This window comes from Sciurus carolinensis, chromosome 9, assembly GCF_902686445.1.
Source record: "Sciurus carolinensis chromosome 9, mSciCar1.2, whole genome shotgun sequence".
Lineage (NCBI taxonomy): Eukaryota > Metazoa > Chordata > Mammalia > Rodentia > Sciuridae > Sciurus > Sciurus carolinensis.
The window spans coordinates 127,899,139-127,923,975 of record NC_062221.1 but is presented as its reverse complement, the minus strand read 5'-3'; the positions used below and the strand labels follow the sequence as shown (position 1 = coordinate 127,923,975).

At 37.4% G+C, this 24,837-nt stretch overlaps 1 protein-coding gene across 1 annotated transcript; it reads left to right on the top strand.

Moving 5' to 3' along the window:
* Positions 1-7,468: 7,468 nt before the first annotated feature.
* On the top strand, positions 7,469-8,341 carry LOC124993361 (keratin-associated protein 13-1-like). The gene is made up of 3 exons (XM_047565160.1): positions 7,469-7,790; positions 8,001-8,099; positions 8,250-8,341. Exons 1-3 carry the CDS (start codon positions 7,469-7,471, stop codon positions 8,339-8,341), a joined length of 513 nt encoding a protein of 170 aa, XP_047421116.1.
* The last annotated feature ends 16,496 nt before the right edge of the window (positions 8,342-24,837 follow it).

Below are 24,837 nucleotides of genomic sequence, written 5' to 3'. Positions count from 1 at the left end.
CATCTAGCTTGACACCCCTCCAACACTGAATACTTATGACCACTTTCCTTCATTATTGACACATTTTCAACCTGACTTTGTTACTTCACTGACTATTCCTTCTCATTCATTGGTGGGCTCCTCTTCCTGGGTCAGTTCTTTAAGTGTAAGGTTTATTCAAGGTGCCATATTAGCCCCCTTCTTATTTCATTCTACAAATATTCCTGGGCTTTAATAAACATTTTTATGGGAGGTGGTTGAACACCATGGTAAAGCAGGTAGTTTATCATACTATGCTGCCTGGGGTTTAAATGCTAGAACCTACTCTTAGTGCTGCTATGTGACCTTTCAATCCATACTTCACATTGGAGTTGGGGTCATTTCTCTAGGAGGCAAATTTGGAATAGTCATCTCTATATTTATATCTATGAATGTGTTCTCATTTCTACAGACTCATGTTCCTTTATTGAAACCAATGAGGGTAACTATGTTTTAGAATAATACATATATTTCCAGATTGTAGAAAGAAAATATAGAAGATAAATTTAATTATATAGTAACCAAAGTATCTGGGACAGCACTTTAACATAAACTAATATATATATAGAAATAAATGTATACATGTATATATAATTTATATAATATAATATAAATAATAATATAATATTAATATAATTAATATAATTAATATTAATATTAATATAATATTAATATAATTAATATTAATATTAATATAATATAAATAATAATATAATATATAATAATATAAATTATATATACATGTATACATTTATTTCTGAGGCACATCATAAAGATATTTACACTAAGCAGAAATAAATAGAAAAGACTGTGTATAATTTTCATTAGGTTGAGCCATGAAATTCCATCTAATGATATTAAGTCATGCAGTCTTTAACCACCAAGTTCAAAAACAAAAAAGATTTAGATTTTCAGAGTTTATTTGGGCCTTAGAAGAATCCATATCCCCACCATTGCTTACAAAGCCCATTGGAAGCTGACTGCTATCCATCTGTCTCAGCTTTGTCTTTCACCTCTTCTAGGAGTCTGGTTGATGCCAGTATTCTTGAGACAGGGCACTTCTGCCTGACTTACTCCTTCTTTACCTTAAGTGTTAAACTGATTCAAAATAAGTAGTATCTTTGAAGATAAAATTTTCCAGGAATGATATAATTATTCATCATTATCTGTGGTCAGATAATAGGACATCTTGCATATTCTATTTAGAAAATAGAAGAAGAGTTCAAAAAGACCAGCACACACTTAGAAAAATCATTCTGAAAAATGTGTAGGAAAGAGAACTGAGAGAGGCAGGACAAAATCTCTGACGCCCAGTGAAGACCATCCTTAAGAGCAGAAGCAAAAGAACTGAATAGAAGAATGACATGAAATCTCCAGAGAAAGGAAAAAAAGAAAAGAAGGAAGGAAGAAATCTGCAGAGATAAAGTGGCAAGCATGCTGACCTGAGGTTGGAACTGGGAGATGAGAAAGAAGGGTCAGTGCTGTCTGCAGACCTACTGTCTTCTGACCCACACAGATGGCACACTATATCTAAAACAGGTTGCACAGAAAAAGAAGCAGGTCTGGGCCCCTCGTCCAATCCTCAGCATTGCTGGTCAGAGTTTGTAATAAAAGATTGTCTCCCTACAAAATAAATAAATTAATTAATCAATAATAATAATAAAAGTAAGTCTGTGCCAGGTGATTCTGATTATGAGGATGCTTCAGATGTTGGTGGGTTTAATATTGAGCAGCATTTAAAGGTAGATGTACATCAAACTACATTCTGGAGATCTAGTGAAAATGTAAGATAGGAGATATTAATGGGAATAATTACACTAATTTCCTAGCTTCCCATTAAGTATTTTTTGACCAAGAACTATTAACTTTGACTTTCCTTCAGCTGAGGTTTCAGTATTGAGTAAGAAAGAACATAGCTATTGATCACTCCATCTTAATGATTAAAATTCAAAGATGTGCCACTCAAGGAGGGAATCATAGACCAGGTTGAATTAATGATTCTATCAAACATGATTTCCCTATGATAAAATTTTTAATAACAAGACTTCTTGATGATGGAAGTAATGCATTCATTTGCATGTGGACATGCACTGCTTATCTCAAGTCGATTGGTAAATTGTTATGAACCTGCTTGTTTACATAGTACCGGTCTAGTCTAGAGGATGGAAGAAAGAAACACATTTTAAATGATAGGATTAAGTATAAGGATGAAAAGAAATCACAACAGAGAATCTAAATTTATCCTGGGGTATGATGACTCAAAAGCAAGGAGACCTAAGTATTTTATTGCTGATGAAGAAATGACTTTTAAAGGAGAGAGAATAGTATTTCTTTAGAAAAGAAACTTTAGATACTTCTCTGGGAGCAAAGGCAGAGTGTTTGAGAGAGATGACCTGACAGGGACATCATCCCACAGTCATGTAGACTGTCTACAAGGTTTGAGTTTTATCTCAAGCACTAGAAAGCAATCAGGAAGTTATAATCAGCAGAGTGCTACGAGTAATTATTGGCCTTAAGAAGATCAATCACACAGGAATGCAGAGAAAATATTGAAGGAGATATTTTTTTAAAAAAGAATCAGGCATACTTGGAACGTTGTCAGTAGTCCCAAGGAAAAGAGAAGTACTTGGATTGGAGCAACTGACATTGCTATCCCACCTCCCAGCCAATATTTGGTGCCATTCTTAATTGTCACAATGGGAGGGGGGCACTGTTGCCATCTAGTAGTTAGAGACTAAGTACTGCCAAATATCTTACAACATGCAGGAGAGCACCCCACAACAAGAATGATCCAACCCATAATGTTCACTGTGCCAAGACTGAAAAATTATGGATCCTCAGAAAGGCAGTAAGAGGAATGGATAGATGTCAGATAAATTCACCAGATACAACGGACAGTATTCAAAAAGGATTGCATACATTACGAGTCCAAATTTCCTGAGTTCAACTGTGTGAGTGGAAATGTTTCTCATTAAGATGAGAGAAAGAAATTTTTTTTCTTTTAAGGGAGGAACAAAAAGTTTAATTCCATACCCATGAAAGTTTGACACTTTATGAAATTTCCAAATGGAAATGGTAAGAAGTAGTTGGATCTCTAGGTGTAGACATTTTTAAAAAGGTATGGTACTGGAAATATGATTTTGAATGACTCAATGTTATAAAATACAGAAGATATTTTAACCCATTCTCTCTATAGAGAGAATATGCCTATAGTTTAGCACCTGGTCTCAAGAATATTTTGAACAAGAACCCACCAAGGGCAACAAAAAATTAGGTAAAAATTAGAGACCGTGTCAATTGTGCTGATGTGGCTCAGTATTCATACAGAGTTAGCCTGGACTCTCCATTGCATTTGTCCACAGTATTGAGGTCACTGATGACCATGCAGAACCTTTTCAGAAGAGGGCTAGACAGAAACAAGATGGTTATTGAAAAGAGAATAACAATTGAGGGTACTTCACAAATTGTCACCAAACTCTTTAGAGAATTCTGACTTTAAAAAGAAAATTTATAAAATCATGGAGGAAATGACATGACAATATCTTTGTACTGAAAAAAATTGATAATATTTATAAAACTGAAAAAAAAATTAACCATTGGAATGAATGAGAACAAAACATTTCAAAAGAGAAAAAAATAAGGACTCCAGGACAGATATTTTGCTTGGGGACAGGGGTGGGGGACAGATAAGGAAGATCACTACAAGCACTGAAATTTGTGACAGAGTGTGATTTTTAAAATAAACGTATTGATGTAGTCTAAGTGAGAAGGATATAGCTTTTTAAACAAGACGTTTGAAATAGCAAACCAGGCATACGTATGGAGGAGAGCATGGACAATGTAAGATGTCTAACAGAGGTCGTGTTGCTGGAAACATTACGTGAAGGGAATATAAGATTTCATTTAAGTTTTGTGTACAAGAAAGAATTGGAATAGTGCTAAATGCTCAGCTTTCTGGCTGCATGACATTTCCTCATGTGAAAAACAGTTATTCTATTATTACAGCTTCTTCAGTCATGTCATAAACATGTTGTGAAATATTAGTTCTGAATCTGTGAAAGTACTTTCAGACAAAAATGCTTCCAAAAAAGGGAACAGAAAGCAATACAGAATATTTCTTAATTTACTAAAGGTATAATTCACCAAATGGATATGATCTTTCTCAAAGTTTGTGGACACCATTATGTACATATGTTCATTTGTAATAAATATATTTAAATACAGTGTCATTCTCAGGGGGTTATTTTCTCACTTACCTAATAACCGACTCTCCATATACCTTAAATAACATTATAGTCAATTTTAATTTTTTCAAAATGTAGCTTTACCTGTTTTTAGAATAGGATTCCAAATTCCAGAAGTAAGATATACAAATGTTTAATGTTTCAAAGTTGTAGTGATTTGTACTTTATACAAAAAGGTGTAGTTCTAGAAATGGTAAAATAACTGAGAACCGTGTAGCTGCAGTATACTACTGAAGATTTCCCAAGTAAAACTATCCTGATTTGTCTATAGGAATGTAGGAGCAGGGATTCGAACACTGACCTCACAATGCCTTAGGGAAAGTGGTAGACCACAGTGACAGTCATGTTGGAAACCTTGAGTTAAGGGCATGTCCAGCTGATGTGTGGTTTTAGTACCTGTAACATGACGGAAAGAAGCCAAGATCCAGATACTACTATTGAGGGTTGTACCCAGGCTTCCAGTCAAGTTAACTGACCACCTCTTTCCAATTATGCTTTCTCTGATCCTGTTTGTGTGTGTGTGTGTGTGTGTGTGTGTGTGTGATGGAAAAACAAGCACACATTTATACACGTTGACTACACAAATTCTTCATAAAAATTGCCAACACTCAAAGCCTAATTTCCCTCTTTATATACATGTTATAAGTGGCTCACTGGTTTAAAAACCTGGACTGCTGGTTGTGATTAATGTGGGGATTATATTTAAACATGAAAAAGATATTTATATTCATTAAAATTACTTTGAAAGTCAAAAATAATTACTTCCATATGCCTATGTTTCTTTTGGATAAAAGTAAAAATATAAAGATTTGATACACATGCTTTCATTTCATAAATAGTGGTTGAGCACCCAATATGTGCCAGATGCTGAAAGGCTAAGCACTATTGCTAGCCCTGTTGAGCTCCTATGTGCTACTCCCTGCAAGCTAACTCCTCCTCATCCTAGAAGGCACATTTCAAAATATGGCCTTTAAAGATGCCCTTTGTGATTCCTCCATTGTGCATGTGTGTGTGTGTGTGTGTGTGTGTGTGTGTGTGCGTTTGTGTGTATATTTGTGCACCCACCCAGACAAACCAGCATATAAAATACTGAGATTCTCCTCCCTGTCAGACAGGAAGAGTTGAGCTTGGCCTTGGGAAATGAGAATGGTTTAGAGTAATAGAAGAAGAGAAAAAGGGAGCAACACATTCAGTAGAAATTTGTAAGCAAAACAATACCCAGAATAGTGCATCGGTAGATAAATGCATACTATCAGAGACTAGGAAAAATCATCTATGAAGCAGGTTGCAAAGATCAAACTAAATAAATAGCTTTTTGATTTTCACATCTGTAAGAGGTTTACAAAAGAAGTTGGATAAAACAATGAGTGAAAAAAGAGACTTTTTAAATTCCAAGACTTTTCTTTATACCATTGATTTTTTTGATAGTGATAAGAATAAATTTAAGTACTTAATATGAAAGTAAATTTTATGGTACTTTGTCTTTCTGGAAGGATGAGCAAAAGAGAATCTCATCAGGGGGCGAAATGAATCACTCTCTAAGGTGTCAGATTTCTCACTCCCAACTGAGTTGGCAAAGGTTAACATTATTAAAATTCAAGTTTTTGCTAATGTGTTTCATTGGTAGTCAGCTCACTGAAGGTATACCAGTTTTTAGCAATTATTCCTAGTGATAGTCAGAAGTGTTTGCCAAAGGGTTCTCTGCTTCACACAAAAAAGGAATCCAATAACTCTGTGGTGGGTCAAACATGAGTGGCTTAAGGATGATAAACTAAATGATAGCAAAACAGAAGACAGTATGTAACAAGCATCTGCGTGGTAACTTTGAATACCAAATAAGTAAATAATCACAAATTAAGAAGCCATGTCTTCATTGGCTATATTTTGGAACTTCAAAAGGGACGAGAATACCTTAGTGGACATATCGCATAAAACAAAAATATCATCAGTTTGAATTTTTTTTTCATTTGAATACTTAATTGTCCTTGTGTCTCAAGGAAAGAAAAATGAAGATGAAGTAGCATTGGTTCAACCATTTAAAATGGATCTCGAAAGCCATTGTTAATTGTATCCCAGACAGTCCACAGCTGCACCTTTGAGCTAGGCTGCCTGCCGGTATGCACCCAGATTCCTGTTGACCTTTGGTTTGAACCAAACCTATGGACTAGTTTCCCAACATCATTAACCTGTGTTGACTTGTACAACGGAACCCTTCCCCCAAACCACTCAGACCCTGAGATCCCACTCAATCTTTTCCTTACACAACAGCTTGATTTTTTCCTAGCATCAATCATAATTCCTGACTAAATGATAAAATTTCCAAACCCCCTTTGTGGTTTGAAGCTATAAACATAACACATTTTCAAGACTGTTTGAACCTTTGTTTTCCTAGATTGCGATCATAATTGGCTCCAAATAAATATAATATTCTTTGTTCTCAGCCAGGTTGATTTAATTCTCGATTGGCATGTGGTTCTGGAAGCAGAAAGAACAAGCTTCCCAAGTTGTCAATGCAGCATCGTGGTTCTTGCAAGCTTTATAGATACACACACCTGGGTTATGACACAGGATCAATGACTTCTTTGATCATTACCTGGAGGTCATATAATTTCTCCAAGCCTCCATGACCTCATTCCTAAATCTTATCTCATAACAATTCTTAAAATTTTTATCTCTCGAGATTGTTATGAAAATTAAATCATGCCACACAAATATTTTGCAATACTAAATGCTCAATAAATCATATGAAAATAATTAGAGGGCTGGTGACTGTTAGGAGTACATTACTATTGAAAATTATGTACACTCATGCTCAAAATACCCACAGTTAAATACAATGAAGAAGGGGGCTATTGGAAAATCCATGATCAATGTTTAAAAAAGCAAACCACATTTTATTATTTGGGGAATAATAAAATTTCTGGGGGAGAGAGAGAGAGAGAGAGAGAGAGAGAGAGAGAGAGAGAAGCGGAGTAGCTTCTATAAATCAGAATGATTAATCTGCAGTTAAGGGCACATGAGTGGGTTCCATTATAATTAGAGCATAGGCTAATTAGTCATTTCCCAAAAATACATGCACAAGAATGGGCAGGGTCTCTAATACTGCATCACACCCCCAGAGTGAGGGTATATAAACACGACCTGGAGTACTTAGGGGCATTAGAGTATCAGTTCTCAGTAACTCAGCTGACCTCACATCTCTCAACATGTCCTACAGCTGCCACTCTGGAAACTTCTCCTCCCGCTCCTTTGGGGGCTATCTGCCCTATTCACACTCCTCATGTGGTTCTTCCTACCCCAGCAACCTGGTCTATGTCACGAACCTCCACCATCCCAGCACATGCCACCTGGGAACCTCTCTCTACAGGGGCTGTCAGGAGACCTTCCACAGGCCCTCAAGATGCCACACGTCCTGTGTGGTGTCCAGGCCCTGCCAGCCATCCTGCCACCACCCACGGACCTCCTCTCACTGCAGTCCCTGCCAGAGGACTTATGCTACGTCTCTGGGCTTTGGGTCCAGCAGCTGCCACTCCCCAAGCTATGGATCTAGAAGCTGTCACTCCCTAGGATATGGATCTAGAAGTTCCTGTTCTCTGGGCTATGGATCCAGGAGCTGCTACTCCTCAGGCTGTGGATCCAGTGGCTTCAGACCTCAGGGTTATAGAATCCATGGCTGCCCTTCCCTGGGCCATGTTTCTGGAAGCTGCCATTCCTTCGGCTATGGATCTGGAAGTTCCTGTTCTCTGGGCTATGGATCAAGGAGTTGCTACTCCTCAGGCTGTGGATCCAGTGGCTTCAGACCTCTGGGTTATAGAATCCATGGCTGCCCTTCCCTAGGCCATGTTTCTGGAAGCTGCCATTCCTTGGGCTATGGATCTAGAAGTTCCTGTTCTCTGGGCTGTGGATCAAGGAACTGCTACCCCTCAGTCTGTGGATCCAGCAGCTTCAGACCTCTGGGTCACAGAATCCATGGATGCCCTACCCTGAGCTATGGAACAGGATTCTACCACCCATCCTATGTGACTTCTAGAAGCTTCCAGTCTTCTTGTTACAGACCAACCTGTGGATCAACCTTCTAGAGATGAATTTTCTAGAATTTTTTCCAGACCTTTGAAACCAAATATCTCAATGTACTTAGAGCTATTGTTCTTAAATTTTCAGCAATGTTAGCTAACCCCTCTCTGAACCCTTTCTCTGGCATCAAGCACAGGCTGGCAGACTAGTTCTTTCAGACTGTGAAATTAATGAATGACCAAAATATAGAGTTGAATGTCTGTAATTTGGAAACAAGTAATTCATTAGCATGTAAATTCATCCTATAAAATTTATGGAAGCTTAGTTGTATTTGACCTAATAAATTAATTCACTCTTGCATACCATATGTGACTGGTTTTGATTATTTTTTAATTTTCAAAGTTTTATTTGTGGTCTGTTTTTGGGTCTCCAGGTTCTCAGAGTACCTTCTATAGGAAACCTATTCCAGCATAAGTCCTGTGGTAGGGCCTGAAATAGCTCTCTGAATTTTGGGTCAAGCTGCTGCCATTTCCTGGGCTATGGATCTAGAAGATGCTACTCATTGGGCTGTGGATTCAGTGACTTTAGACACCTGGATTACAGAGTCTGAAGCTTTTCTTGCTGGGTTATGGATCCAGCCTATGCTGTCCATCATACATGGTTTCCAGACCCTGCCAGTCTTCTTGCTACAGAAAAACCTGTGCATCTGGTTCTGGGTCCTTTTCATAATCTTACTCAATGTCTAATCTTGTTGACCAATGTCATGAGTGCCTCCTCTACAAATCTTTCTTGTCTTCCTTGTGTACAAGAATGGTTCTCTTGTTCTGTGGTTGTCAATTTCTAACCCTAACTCTGACCCCAAATACTTACATATTTCAGTTGAGAAACTCTATAATTGGTGTACTAACTCAAAATAAAATTTAAAGTTTGCTTTGGAGGTGCAATTTATATTGTTGAATTTTCTTCCAAAATTCTAGGAATGCTGAAAATTCAACTTAATTGATTTATTGTTTTGGTATCCAGCTAGGTTTTTGTTAGTTGTTTATTGATTAGCGTATTGGTTGTGAAACACTAAAGGGATTATTATTAAATTATCCACACATTAAGATAGATTTTTGAAATACTGTGAAGTTAGGAATTTGAACAGAACTTTCAGTATTTTTTCTTTCTCCAACTATGAAGTAAAATGATATTGTTTAAATATATATACTTTAGTTAATTAAAACTAGATATAGGAATTAAATTGATTCCTCTAAAATGTAGATCCTTAAGTCTAAGCCACAGGTCTAATTCAACAGACTGATAGTTCTATTAGAAATGAAGAAAAAATATAAATTTATATGGTGTGGTTATAGATGAAAGAAAACTGAATTGAATAAAAATTAAAATGATAATGTATGAATTTTAAGTATATTTCCTTGAATTCTCCTAATATTTACTGGTAAAGTGGTCGAGTGACTGAATCTTAATGATAATTATTCAATATGTTCTACTTATTGAAGTATATATAATGAGGAAAACCATGAAACTTGACTCAAGGATTAAAATCATAAGGTTGACATTCTATCATTTTTATTAGTTTTAATTGAACAAAAATGATTGTTTTAATTTATGGGGTACCCTATGCCAGACACCCTATGTGATATCCAGGTGCTGCCAGGTGTCTTGCTTCTGTCCAAGGACATCCATTCTCTTAAGTTCATCCCAGTTCACTTAACATTGCATCTCTGGACTTTGTATCCAGCAGCAGTTGCTGCCTGGTCTATGAATCTAGAAACTGCTACTCACTGAAATGTTTATCCAATGACTTCCTATCCCTGGACTATGGATCCAGATTCTGCTGCCCAACATATTTTTTTCTTCTGGAACATGCCAGTTTTCTTCCTACAGACCAACCTATGGATCTAACTTCTAACTTTTAATTTAAGACTTCAGACTTTGACTTTATAATTTCTCTTTCAAAGTCTTCTCAGCTCTCCTCTGACTAGAGCTTACATTCTACCAGCTAGAAGAACAATAATAAAAAGAGTAATTTTATTAATAGTAAAATAATTTTTATTTCATAGCATATCTATCTCCTTTCCTCCTATTTTACTGTGCTTCCCTTAGTTCTCTGGTTAAAAATGGAGCAAGAGCCAGGTGTGATGGTGCCTGCCTGTAATCCCATCATCTCAGGAGGCTGAGGAAGGAGGATTCCAAGTTCAAAGTCAGCCTTAGCAACTTATTAAGAACTACTGGGGCAATCCAAGATGGCGAACTAGAGGGGGACTGCATCCCCAGTCGCTCCAGAACCCAGGAGTTAAGAAGGGGAGGCATTGAGAGACTCAGACCAAAATAGAGCCATGGGTGAGTCTGCCCACTGGGTAAAGCTTGGCCCGGGTGGCAGGCTCAGATAGAGGTGGCTTATAGGAGCAGGGCAGGGCAGCTAGAGTCTTCCACAGGCAGCCCTGCGCACTCCGGAGCTGGGCCCCTCCCACACAGCCAGCTTCTCCAGGTTCTCCGAGCAGGCCCCCTACTGAGAGCCTTTCTGATCAGAACAAGCTCCAAGTCTCGGAGCCAGTGCGGCATACTCTGGCCCGCAAGCGGCTTCAGGGACCAGGACAGGGCAGCCAGCGACCTCCCCAAGCAGCCTGGACCCCTGCAGTGGGAGGTGCCTTTCAAGGCTAGCTTCTTGGAACAGACTGCCCAGTGAGAGGCTTTCTACACAGAGATAGCCACAAGTCCCCGAGCCAACGGAGAGCTTCGATCCGAAAGCAGACTCTGGGATAAGGGCAGGGCAGCCAGAGACTTCTCTAGGCAGCTCTGCCCACTCCGGCTGCAGGCTCTTTCCACAGGGTGATCCAAGATGGCGACCTAGAGGGTGACTGCATCTCCAGTCGCTCCAGAACCCAGGACTCAAGAAGGGGAGGCATTGAGAGACTTGGACAAAAATAGAGTCACGGGGTGAGTCTTCCCCACTGGGCGAAACTTGGCCTGGGCACTAGGCACAGATAGGGGTGGCTTATCATAGCAGGGTAGGGCAGCTAGAGTCTTCCCAAGGTAGCCTTCCACACTCCAGTGGTGGGCTCCCCCCACACGGTCAACTGCACGGTGCAGGCCCCCAGTGAGAGCCTTTCTGCAGAGCCAGCTCCAAGCCGTGGAACCAGTAGGGGCTAGGGGCAGCTTTCTTCTGAAGCACTGCGTTATCAAGTTCCTCCAAGACTTCAGGCTACTGAAGGCTGGGAGGTGATACACTGGAAATCTATCGGGACACTATAAGCCAATAGAGGAAATCTGCAATATCTCAGATTCCCACTGACATCTGTCCAATATGAGAAAACAAGGGAAGAAAATGTCCCAAACAAACCTAGATACTACATCAATAAAACCCAATGACAGCACAGCAGAAGAAATGTCAGAAAGGGAGTTCAGAATATACATAATTAAAACAATCAGAGAAGCAAATGAGGAGATGAAAGAGCAAATGCAGGCATTGAAGGAGGAGACGAAAGAGCAAATGCAGGCATTAAATGATCGCACCAATCAACAGTTAAAAGACCAAATACGGGAGGCAAGAGATCATTTCAATAAAGTTAGAGATACTGAAAAAAAAAAACAAACTGAAATACTTGAAATGAAGGAAACAATAAGCCAAGTTAAAAACTCCATAGAAAGCATAACCAATAGGGTAGAACACCTGGAAGACAGAACCTCAGACATTGAAGACAAAATATTTAATCTTGAAACAAAGTTGGCCAAACAGAGAAGATGGTAAGAAATCATGAACAGAATCTACAAGAATTATGGGATATCATGAAAAGGCCAAATTTGAGAATTATTAGGATTGAGGAAGGCTTAGAGAAACAAATCAAAGGAATGAACAATCTATTCAATGAAATAATATTTCCCAAATCTGAAGAATGAAAGGGAAAACCAAGTACAAGGGGCTTATAGAACTCCAAATATACAAAATTACACAGACACACACCAAGGCACATTATTATGAAGATACCTAACATACAAAATAAAGACAGAATTTTAAAGGCCGCGAGAGAAAAGAATCAAATTACATTCAGAGGGAAACCAATAAGAATATCAGCAGATTTTTCAATCCAGACCCTAAAAGTTAGAAGGACTTGGAACAACATTTACCAAGCCCTGAAAGAAAATGGATGCCAACCAAGAATCTTATACCCAGAAAAACTTACCTTCAAATTTGACAATGAAATAAGATCCTTCCATGATAAACAAAAGCTAAAGGAATTTACAAAAAGAAAGCCAGCATTACAGAACATTCTCAGCAAAATATTCCATGAGGAAGAGATGAAAAACAACAATGCAAATCAGCAACAGGAGGCGCTAGCCTAAAGGAATAGCCAAATAAAGGAGAAACCAAATCATGTCAAAAAACAAATATGAGTCAAATGACTGGGAATACAAATCATATCACAATAATAACCCTGAATGTTTATGGCCTGAACTCATCAATCAAAAGACATAGACTGGCAGATTGGATTAAAAAGAAAAATCCAACAATATGCTGCCTGCAAGAGACTCATCTTATAGAAAGAGATACCCATAGACTAAAGGTGAAAGGATGGGGAAAAACATACCATGCACACGGACACAGCAAAAAAGCTGGAGTATCCGTCCTCATTTCAGATAATGTGGACTTCAAGCCAAACTAGTCAGAAGAGATAAAGAAGGACATTACATGCTGCTTAAGGGAAGCATAAATCAGCAAGACATAACAATCATAAATATCTATGCCCCGAACATTGGCTCATCCACGTATGTCAAACAAATCCTTCTCAATTCCAGAAATCAAATAGACCACAACACAATAATACTAGGCGATTTTAACACACCTCTCTCACCACTGGATAGATCATCCAAACAAAAATTGAATAGAGAAACCATAGATCTCAATAACACAATCAACAATTTAGACTTAACAGACATACATAGAATATACCATCCAACAAAGAACGAATACACTTTCTTCTCAGCAGCACATGGATCCTTCTCTAAAATAGACCATATTTTATGCCACAAAGCTACTGTTAGCAAATACAAGAAGATAGAGATACTACCTTGTACTCTATCAGATCATAATGGATTGAAATTAGAAATAAATGACAGAATAAAAAACAGAAACTTCTCCAATACCTGGAGATTAAATAATACACTATTATATGATGAATGGATAACAGTAGACATCAGGAGGGAAATAAAAAAATTCTTAGAAGTAAACGAGAACAAAGACACATCATATCAAAATCTCTGGGACACTATGAAAGCAGTACTTAGAGGAAGATTTAGTTCATGGGGCGCATTCAAAAAAAGAAGTAGAAATCAACAAATAAATGACTTAACACTACAGCTCAAAACCCTAGAAAAAGAAGAGCAGACCAATACCAAAAGTAGTAGAAGACAGGAAATAGTTAAAATCAGAGCCAAAATAAATGAAATTGAAACAAAATAAACAATTGGAAAAATTAATAAAATAAACAGTTGGTTCTTTGAAAAAATAAACAAAATTGATAAACCCTTAGCCACACTACCAAAGAGAAAGAGGGAGAAAACTCAAATTACTAAAATTCGGAATGAACAAGGAAACATCACAACAGACACGACTGAAATACAAAACATAATTAGAAGCTATTTTGAAAATCTATACTCCAACAAAACAGAAAACCTCGAAGACATCAACAAATTTCTAGAGACATATGAATTACCTAAACTGAACGGGGAGGACATACACAACTTAAATAAACCAATTTCAAGCAATGAAATAGAAGAGGTCATCAAAAGCCTACCAACAAAGAAAAGTCCAGGACCAGATGGGTTCTCAGCCGAGTTCTACAAAACCTTCAAAGAAGAGCTCATTGCAATACTCCTCAAAGTATTTCATGAAATAGAAGAGGAGGGAACCCTCCCAAACTCTTTCTATGAAGCCAATATCACCCTGATACCTAAACCAGATAGAGACACATTGAGGAAAGAAAATTTCAGACCAATATCCTTAATGAACATCGATGCAAAAATTCTCAACAAAATTTTAGCAAATCACATCCAAAAATATATTAAAAAGATAGTGCACCACGATCAAGTGGGTTTTATCCCAGGGATGCAAGGTTGGTTCAACATCCGGAAATCAATAAATGTCATTCACCATATCAACAGACTTAAAGTTAAGAATCACATGATGATTTCAATAGATGCAGAAAAAGCATTCGATAAAATACAGCACCCCTTCATGCTCAAAACACTAGAAAAAAATGGGGTAGTGGGAACATTCCTTCACATTATAAAGGCAATCTACACTAATCCCATGGCCAATATCATTCTAAATGGTGAAAAACTGAAAGCGTTCCCCCTAAAAACTGGAACAAGGCAAGGATGCCCTCTTTCACCACTTCTATTCAACATCATCCTTGAGACTCTAGCCAGAGCAATTAGACAAACCAAAGAAATTAAAGGGATACGAATTGGAAAAGAAGAACTCAAACTATCCCTGTTCACTGACGACATGATTATATATTTAGAGGAACCTGGAAATTCCACCAGAAAACTTTTAGAACTCATAAGTGAATTCAGTAAAGTAGCAGGTTACAAGATCAATGCTCATAAATCCAATGCATTTTTGTACATAAGTGATGAATCCTCAGAAAGAGAAATTAGGAAAACTACCCCATTCACAATAGCATCAAAAAAAATAAAATACTTGGGAATCAATCTCACAAAAGAGGTGAAAGACCTTTACAATGAGAACTACAGAACACTAAAGAAAGAAATTAAAGAAAACCTTAGAAGATGGAAAGATCTCCCATGTTCCTGGATAGGCAGAATTAATATTGTCAAAATGGCCATACTACCTAAAGTGCTATACAGATTCAATGCAATTCCAATTAAAATCTCAATGATGTACCTTGCAGAAATAGAGCAAGCAATTATGAAATTCATCTGGAAGAATAAAAATCCTAGAATAGCTAAAGCAATCCTAAGTAGCAAGAACGAAGCAGGGAGTATTGCAATACCAGATCTTCAACTCTACTACAAAGCAATAGTAACAAAAACGGCATGATATTGGTACCAAAATAGACAGGTAGATCAATGGTACAGAATAGAGGACATGGACACAAACCCAAATAAATACAATTTTCTCATACTAGACAAAGGGTCCAAAAATATGTAATGGAGAAAAGATAGCCTCTTCAACAAATGGTGCTGGGAAAACTGGAAAACCATATGCAACAGAATGAAATTAAACCCCTATCTCTCACCCTACACAAAACTCAACTCAAAATGGATCAAGGACCTCGGAATCAGACCAGAGACCCTGCATCTTATAGAAGAAAAAGTAGGTCCAAATCTTCAACTTGTTGGCTTAGGATCAGACTTCCTTAACAGGACTCCCATAGCACAAGAAATAAAAGCAAGAATCAACAACTGGGACAGACTCAAACTAAAAAGCTTTCTCTCAGCAAAGGAAACTATCAGCAATGTGAAGAGAGAGCCTACAGAGTGGGAGAATATCTTTGCCAATCATACTTCAGATAGAGCGCTAATTTCCAGAATCTATAAAGAACTCAAAAAACTCTACACGAACAATACAAATAATCCAATCGAAAAATGGGCTAAGGAAATGAACAGACAATTCACAGAAGAAGATGTACAAGCAATCAACAGATATATGAAAAAATGTTCAACATCCCTAGTAATAAGGGAAATGCAAATCAAAACTACTGTAAGATTTCATCTCACCCCAATTAGAATGGTGATTATCAAGAACACAAGCAACAATAGGTGTTGGCGAGGATGTGGTGAAAAAGGAACACTCATACATTGCTGGTGGGGTTGCAAATTAGTGCAGCCACTCTGGAAAGCAGTATGGAGATTCCTCAGAAAGCTTGGAATGGAAACGCCATTTGACCCAGCTATCCCACTCCTTTGCCTATACCCAAAGGACTTAAAATCAGCATACTACAGAGATACAGCCACATCAATGTTCATTGCTGCTCAATTCACCATAGCCAGATTGTGGAACCAATCTAGATGCCCATCAGTTGATGAATGGATAAAGAAACTGTGGCATATATATATAATGGAATATTACTCTGCAATGAAGAATGATAAAATTATGGCATTTGCAGGCAAATGGATGAAATTGGAGAGTATCATGCTAAGTGAGTTAAGCCAATCTCAAAAAACTAAAGGACGAATGATCTCGCTGATAAGCGGATGAGGACATATATTGGGGGGTGGGAAGGGTTAGCATTAGGTTTAGGGTTAGGTTTAGGGTTGGGGATAAGGAGTGTGGTAAGAATGAAGGAAAGAAGGACTGTATAGAGGGAAAAGAGGGGTGGGAGGCCTGGGGGGGAAGGGAAAAAAAAATGAATCAAACATCATTGCCCTATGTAAACGTATGATTACACAAATGTTATGCCTTGACTCCATGTACAAATAGAGAAACAACATGTATCCCATATGTATACAATAATAAAAAAAAGAACTATTGTCAAAATAAAAGAAATTAAAACTTAAAAAGGGGCTCTGGATGTGGCTCATTGATAGGTGCCCCTGAGTTCAATCCCTTGTACAAAAAAAAAAAAAACAGCAGCAAGAGGTAAAACTTTTACTTCAAATAAATTCATTTAATAAATTCATTTAATATTACATCATGAATCTTGCTGTTTATTCTTTGGGAATTCCAAATCTATTGTTCTTTGTCTAAAAATGAAATATTTAATTTGAGGAGCAAGAGTAAGTTTCCTGATAAGAAGACTTTTCTTACAACACAGAGATAGTTACTGGGAATTTCTGCCAAGTAGAATCAGAATTTGGACAGCTCACCCTCCAATTTTCTATGACTATTTCAGTCTAATCAGGATACATCACTGTGGTTAAACTAATATTGGACCAGGTCCAATAAGAGAAGTTTCAATGATGCTTCAAGAAGTGTTAGTCTGGCTAATTTTCATGAGAGAAATGTCAAAATAGGTTTCCTGAGCTTCCTTTCCAGACTTACATAAGCCACAAGAGAATTCTGAGGTTGTGACTTTACATGATTGCAGTAGCTCATATAATGAAATGAACATTTTATGTATGATGGAAATTAAACAGGTATGCATTCTATTATAATTAAATTAATGAATTTCTAAGATTTTTTTCTTATGTTGATACTTAACTCTATTCCTTCTATTCAATCACTAGAAGACCATCTGTTTCCAAGTAGAAGTCACCTGAGAACCAAGCCAGTGTTGTGGGTAGATAATCTGGATTGAGGGAAGTCTTTACCTTTCAAAATGTTGGGCATGGCTCTGGGTAAGATAACTAGATAATCTATTACATTCTCTTGATAAGGGAAATACAGTCATCTACATTCTCAAATATATAAGCAAAAAAATATATATATATAAAGGGACATGGGTAGTCCATGTCCATTCCCCCTTAGTTGTTTTCCTCCCATCTCTTCCTGCTATAATACTTGGATTCTGCTTACATATCTCTCCTCATCCATACCAGTCTGCCTTTAAATGAACACAGCTTCTCCAGGTTTCCAGAACTGGATCTAGCAAGTCTGTGGCACCTATATTCCCTGCCCTCAGCCCCCCAATGAGCTTGCTTCAGGAAAGCATGAGCATAGATCTGATTTAAACCAATGAGAAACAAGGAGTGGAGGTAGAGCTCTTGATGCCAGAGTTCTTCTCATGGAGTTTCTTGAAGCAGCCCTCTCCACATCTGCATTTGCCATGTGGAATGTTGTATCATTATTTATATGACCTTAATATTAAATTAAATTAAACCCCCACCTGGAAAAAGTCAAACCCAAGGAATACATAGGCAAACAAAGCTTGAATCACGTGATTTCTGGCCTTAGATTTATGCAAGCCATTACATTATGTAATCGATGAAGCCTTTTTGAATTACAATTTTTGTTAACTGAAGTTAAGGTGTTGGTAGAGGAGACACTCATTCAAAAACCTTAAACAGTGTCCTTTCTCAATGAAGTCCTCTTAATAAATCTCAACCTGTAGTCTACCTCAGGCCTCTCTCCATCACCTTGTCCTTCCTCCCTCACCTACACACAATTTACCAACCTTTACCCCATCAATGCTTCCTGTTCCTATTTCCTTCAACACCTTCTGCAGAGCTGAGCTCATATAGTACAGAACATCTAGAAGGAAACAAACCTTTCTTCTCTCCTTCAGAGCCCATGGAAATATTCTCTTTCCTCAACCCTTTTAGATAGACCCCACAATCAGGAGAATTGATCATTCCCTACACAACATTAGTATATATGTCCTTATATTTGTTTAATAACAAAGTCATAATTTTAATATTCCATTGCTATTATTACTGTTCTTTATTGGTATACCTTACTTGTTTATTCTTTTTTTATTATTTTCTTATTCAGCTTTTATTTTTTTACAGACTGCATTTTGATTCACTATACACAAATGGGGTACATCATTTCATTTGTATGGTTGTACACAATGTAGATTCATACCATTTATGTAATCATACATGTACATAGGGTAAAGATGTCTGTCTCATTCCACCAATTTTCATACCCCCTCCCTCTCATTTCATTCTATATGTTCTAAAATTCTCCCATTCTTCTCTCATTCCCTACCCCACCTCCCCCATTATATATCATTCTCCACTTATCAGGGAAAACATTCGACCTTTGGTTTTTGGGCTTGGCTTATTTCACTTAGCATGATATTCTCCAATTCCATCCATTTGTTTGCAAATGCCATAATATTATTCTTCTTTATGGCTGAATAGTATTCCATTGTGTATATATACCAGAGTTTCTTTATCCATTCATCTGTTGAAGGGCATCTAGGTTGGTTCCACAATCTAGCTATTGTGAATTGAGCTGCTATAAACATTGATGTGGCTGTGTTACTGTAGTTTGCTGCTTTTAGGTCCTTTGGGTATAAACCAAAGAGTGGGATAACTGGGTTAAAAGGGGGTCTCTCCAAGATTTCTTGGAATTCTCCATACTGCTTTCCAAATGGGATGGACTCAAACTAAAAAGCTTTTACTCAGCAAAGGAAACAATCCAAGAATGTGAAGAGAGAGCCTACAGAGTCGGAGAAAATCTTTTCTACTTGTTTATTCTTATTGAAACTTCAATGCACAAAACAGAATTTTGTCTAACAGAATCTTAAAAGTAGTAAATACTCAATAAGAATAAATTGCATAATAAATGAATGAAATAGAACTGGTGTGACAATCCTGGGGACATATTATGTCACTGACATTCAACATGCATTCATTTATGCTTTGAGCTCCTTTTAGATGAGCTAGTTGTCATCAATCCTCTGGTTATCATTATCATCAAAATTGATTCAGTGCAATCTCAATGTCACATTTTCACAACTGCAATACCCACACATGGGAGAAAACTTAAAAGTAAATTCACATTTCTGGGACTCACAAAAGCAGAAAAAATAACTTCACTCAAAACTAATTTCCAAGGCAGGAAAACATGTGCATTTGGAGAAAAGAACCAGAAAGAATGTATAATTGTTACAATAAGCCGTGGTACTTTCACTTCCATGACATAATGGGACAAGGGATTGGAAAATATAAACTGTGAACTCAGATGGTAAAGATACCGTGGCTCATTCTTTCCCCCCAATTATTTATCCTTATGACTTCCACAGACACTGTACTCCTTTACTTTCTTTTTTTCTTCTTTTTTTCCTTTATTTCTTCCTTTCCCTTTTTGGTTGATTGAATCAAAGTCTGATACAACTGAATTGCAAATGGCCAAAAATCACCCCGCCTCCCTCGGGACTCCAAAATTACTTGGGAGGAAATGTTGTTACCTGTGATTTCTTTTATTCTTACATCAAAAGATCTATTTATCGTTAGAAACAGAGAAATCTGCAAAGCTGTTTGCATAAACATCATTATTATTGTCATAGTGACATAATTTTGAAGTATTCCGGAGCCTAAATCCTTTTTTTTTTTTTTCCGTATGCATTACAGTGTCTGAGAAGGGTTATATCCTACATGACTTACTGCATAGAATGTTAAATGTAGCAAAATTTAGATATTCCCCTGAGCCAAACTCTTTTGGGGAAGAGCAATACATGATTGGTTAGAAAAGTTTCCTTTTTCTTTTGTTTCTCTGGAGTTATTCTTAAATACTTAATAGTATTAATGATATTTAATGATAGATTATTAGATATAAAGGTATCTAATGATAATGAGATATCATTAGCAGCTAATGATAATTCATTAGAAAGTTTTGGATTCCTTTCAGCATATATGGTATCCAATGGTCTACTGACTTCCATTTTGTTTCTGTCCTGTTAAAATTTGGCTAGTAGTCTTAGTAAAGATGAGAAGATATTAAATGAAAGTGAGGATTTTTTTTAGTAGGTGGAAGGGACACGATGTTGTGTAATGTCCCATTCAACTCTGATAATGGTATTCTGAGGTAAAGGCATAGGATGTGACAACTGGGAAAGACCACGGGAAGCTCCTTTTTGAATTCTAGCGTACTCGTGGAGGTAGAGTGACAGGTCGAAGCTGGAATGGGAATGGATGGGACCACCAGGGCTAGGAGTACATCCTGGTGTTCCTCCCTCTTGGCCTAGTAAGCCTCTGCTGCCCTGCAAGTTCTCTGCATGAGTGACTTGTGGGATGGAGAAGAGCAACGGGTATAAATTAACTAGGCCACTTGGCATATGTTTGTCCATGTGACAAAGCCGAAGAAGGACAAAGAAAATAAATGCTGGGAGCACTGGAATGAAATATGTTACTGAAGAAAATTCTAATGTTTTATTTTATTTTACTTTAATGTGACTGAACAAGCGATTTGAACTCTGGCATAACCACACAATCAAATATAAAATTTGGCCATTCTATCTTTAATGGGAATGATCCAACCTTTAAAATAGATAAGCACATGAAAAATTACAGACAAAAACAACATAACCTCACACTTTTTATTTTTTCAAGAACTGGGAATTGAACTCAAAGTCTCATACAGTCATGCCAGGCACCCTATCTCTGAGCTATACCCCCAGCCCTACAGTGCAATCCTAAACATGGAAAGCATACTATGCATGTATACTCTTATAATTTATCCCAGATTAATAATGCTCTGAGTCTTTGACTGCACAAAGGTCCTTACCCTGTTCAGAAACAATAGCTACTAATATTTTATGTACTCACACAAACTGTGATAAGCAAGTTGGTACTACCTACATAACTTCATTTAATCAGTCGGTTTGTAGTCATAATTCGCATTTTAAAAAACGAAGAAATCAAGGCAAAGAGAGATTAAGACAATTATTCTAGGTTATGATATGGGAATGCTGGCATTCTGGCTCTAGAATTTCTTATATTTAATTGCTTCCCACACCAAATTGTAATATTCCACCCTCTGGTGGTTAGGCCATGTTCCTGCAGCAGTAATCATTTGTATTTCAAGACCAGGGAGTAACCTGGGCAATTGTTTAGTACCCAGGCTCCATATACAATTAAGGAATTAGTTGAGTCTACTTCTTAAGAATACTCAGAGATAGACTATGTCACTGTCATCACCCAAGTGCCTACCAAGCTAATACTTAGTTTTTAGTAGGCTGCCTGAAACAAATCCAAGGTGACCAATCTCTCTAGCCTTCTCCATTCCGTAGTAACAGTCAGGGAACTCCCTCTATAAATCCAACAATGACTGAAATCTGTAGGGACATATACTCATTGAATCAAAATTACATGGTGAAATACCTTCTAACTTAGTAATTAAACAGAATGTGCAAGTTAATGTCTCATCTCAAAGAAAAAAGAACTTAGGGAATGTCCTTATGGACAAATGATAGACCTAACGTCACCATTTGAATATTTGGAGAGTAGGATCTGCACGGGTTTGTGCTAATTTGCTACACATTGTGAGGTTAATAACAGGGCTGTCTGCTGAAGAGAACTGTGTGAATTCCATCCTGCATGCTGTCCTGCTTTACCCACACGATTTGGCAATAGGACTCTGTGACTGCCGTGAAAAGTAGTGCCCTTCTTACCGAAAAAGCTTTTGAAAACACACCTACGTACAGTGAAACATTACTTTAAAATAATTGATGTCAGCTTGTGCTCTACTAATAAGAGACTTTCTTGGTAATTTTATTCTTTCTCTCACAAAAGGAGAACTAAAAGGTAGGCAGAAGTGGGTGTTTGTTGTTGTTATTGTTTTGCTTTGTTTTTTAAGCTCAGTACTCTTGCCAATTCTTTAACATTTGAGATACATCAAGGTTTTAAAAACTGTGTATCTCCATGCATCTAGTTACAGTTTAGCATACATTTTTATTCAGCACCTTTCATTCATTAATCTTATAAGACATATTTTTGGAGATCTTATTCTGTGGCAGGCACTAGGTTGAGACTCACTGTTGCAGGTACAATAGTGAAGAAATAAATAGTAAGCAGGCTCTTGCCTTCATTGAACACAGTATAAAGGCAAAGACATGACAAGGAAACAAAAAAAAATCATACTAAATTTTCTGAAGGGAAAGAATTCGATTCTAAGAATGAAATCCTTTCTTTAGATGCAGTGGTGGAGAGTTCCAATAAGAGGTAACTCTGAAATTGGAATCAAGAGAAGAACTGCATATAGAGGGGTCAGGGGAAGGCAGGAAAGAGCCAAACAAAGAGGAAACTGTGTGTTGGACACCAAGGCAAAGATCTCAGACTGAGTCAATGCCTCTAGAAATGGAGCATGCTGGCCAGAGGGAAAGGACAAGAGTGAGGGTCAGAAAAAGGTGCTGACCAGGTGTTGTAAGGTGCTGCAGTCTAGGCTGAGGGAAACAGGTCAATTCTAAGGACAATTTAATCCCTTTATGGAGAGTCACAAGCTTCAGTGGAAATCTCTGTCCAATAGCATATAAAATACAGTCTGCATAAGAATCAAATTGGTTATGGTAGGGCTCTGGTGGCAGACATTTGGGGGCCTTCAAACATATATGAATGGTCTTTCAAACTATCCATAACTCAGAAGTACTGAATACATGCTGAAAGTACAGTCAGTCAAGCTGAAAATATTTACATGTGTCCTTTTCCATATACGATGTGTCCTTTTCAATATATGATATTACCCACAGTCCTTCAAATATCGAGGATGGGCTTTTTGGAGAGTTATTCAAAGATCCTAGATAGTCTTCATTTTCTTCAAATATGAAAACAAGACGAGGTCCCTGGGCTAAGAAGTATTTCTGTTCAGTTTCATTGTCGTTTCAGTGGTGGTTGGTAAATTGCAGAATGTGTTCTAGAAATTATGCTGGCAGATTCTGTGTCGTGGGCATGAAACTGCTAAGTGCTGCATGCAAATGTAAACCATGTAGGAGGTGAACATCTGCCGGCAGTCACAGACCAAAACCAAAATAAACACAAATGAAAACACGTCAGAAACCGGGTTGTTCCGAGGGAAAACTACCAACCTGAGAAGCACAAACACAAGCACAGTGCTCGATATAAAGCACAATTATAATAAAAAGGGGCTGAAATTTATTGAAATAGTGGATATGGAGACTAGGAATACAGAGGAGGTGGGAACAAAAGAAGTTACATAATAGGTACCAAAATAAAGTTAGGAGGAGTGAGTCCTAATCTGTAGACTGGCGGACAAGTATAATCAACACCATCTATGATGAATTTCACAAATAACTTGAGGAATCCAAAGTTCTTTGGCACATAGAAATGACAATTGTTTGATAAGATGCAAACTTGGATTACTCTGAATTAATGATCACACATGGTATACATGTATCAAGTTATCCCATGTACCCCATAGATATATACAGCTATTATGTCAATTTAAAAATTATAATGAACTCACTGCTTTGTAACTCCCATTCCCACAGGACACACTATAAACCATATAATGCATCTTCTTTTACTTAATTTTATAATTTTCATTGTTTTCTTTATTTCAACAGTAGTATACCATCCTCATTAAATCTTATTTAATGTGTACAAGCAAAGAGAAAAGGTAAAAAATGACCTATTTTCCATTTAAAAAAATCAATTAGTAATTTGGAGGAAGAAGCAGTAGCCTCTAAATGGGAATGGGAATTGGCTCCAGGAAGGGCTTTCAAGGAGACAAGGAAAACAGAATTCCGTCACAGAGGGAGGTATTGGCAAAGCAATGACCACATTCAGTTTGTTGAGTGGACAGGAGGAAGGACTGCTTTAGTGGAGTCCTCTTGCATCTGAATGTAGTCCACTGGATCCACCTCTGACTCAGAATGTCTACATCATCTTACCACATCTGCTCAGTGGGCATTCTTAAAACTCCAGCACGGAATGTAAACCAGCATTCAGTTGGTAGTTTCCACACATTACTGCTGTCCACCTACCAATATAAAGAGTTGGTGGCTAAGGGAAAAAAATTGTCAGCTTGAAGGACACGTTGGAACTCGCATCTGACAAACCCCACCCTAATGAGTCACCTTTGGAGCCAACATGAAAGCCATTTTGAAGATCCAAAATGGACTTGCATCTTTGTTCATAAGACATCATTTGCTATATAACTAAACAGTGTGTTAATGAGATGTTATCCTTC

Excerpts from the sequence above, each read along its gene's own strand:
- LOC124993361 (XM_047565160.1), top strand. The coding sequence starts at position 7,469 with ATGTCCTACAGCTGCCACTCTGGAAACTTCTCCTCCCGCTCCTTTGGG. Across the intron at positions 7,791-8,000 it reads CTTTGGGTCCAGCAGCTGCC|GTTCTCTGGGCTATGGATCA; the intron begins ACTCCCCAAGCT and ends CTGGAAGTTCCT. Across the intron at positions 8,100-8,249 it reads CCATGGCTGCCCTTCCCTAG|GCTATGGAACAGGATTCTAC; the intron begins GCCATGTTTCTG and ends GCCCTACCCTGA.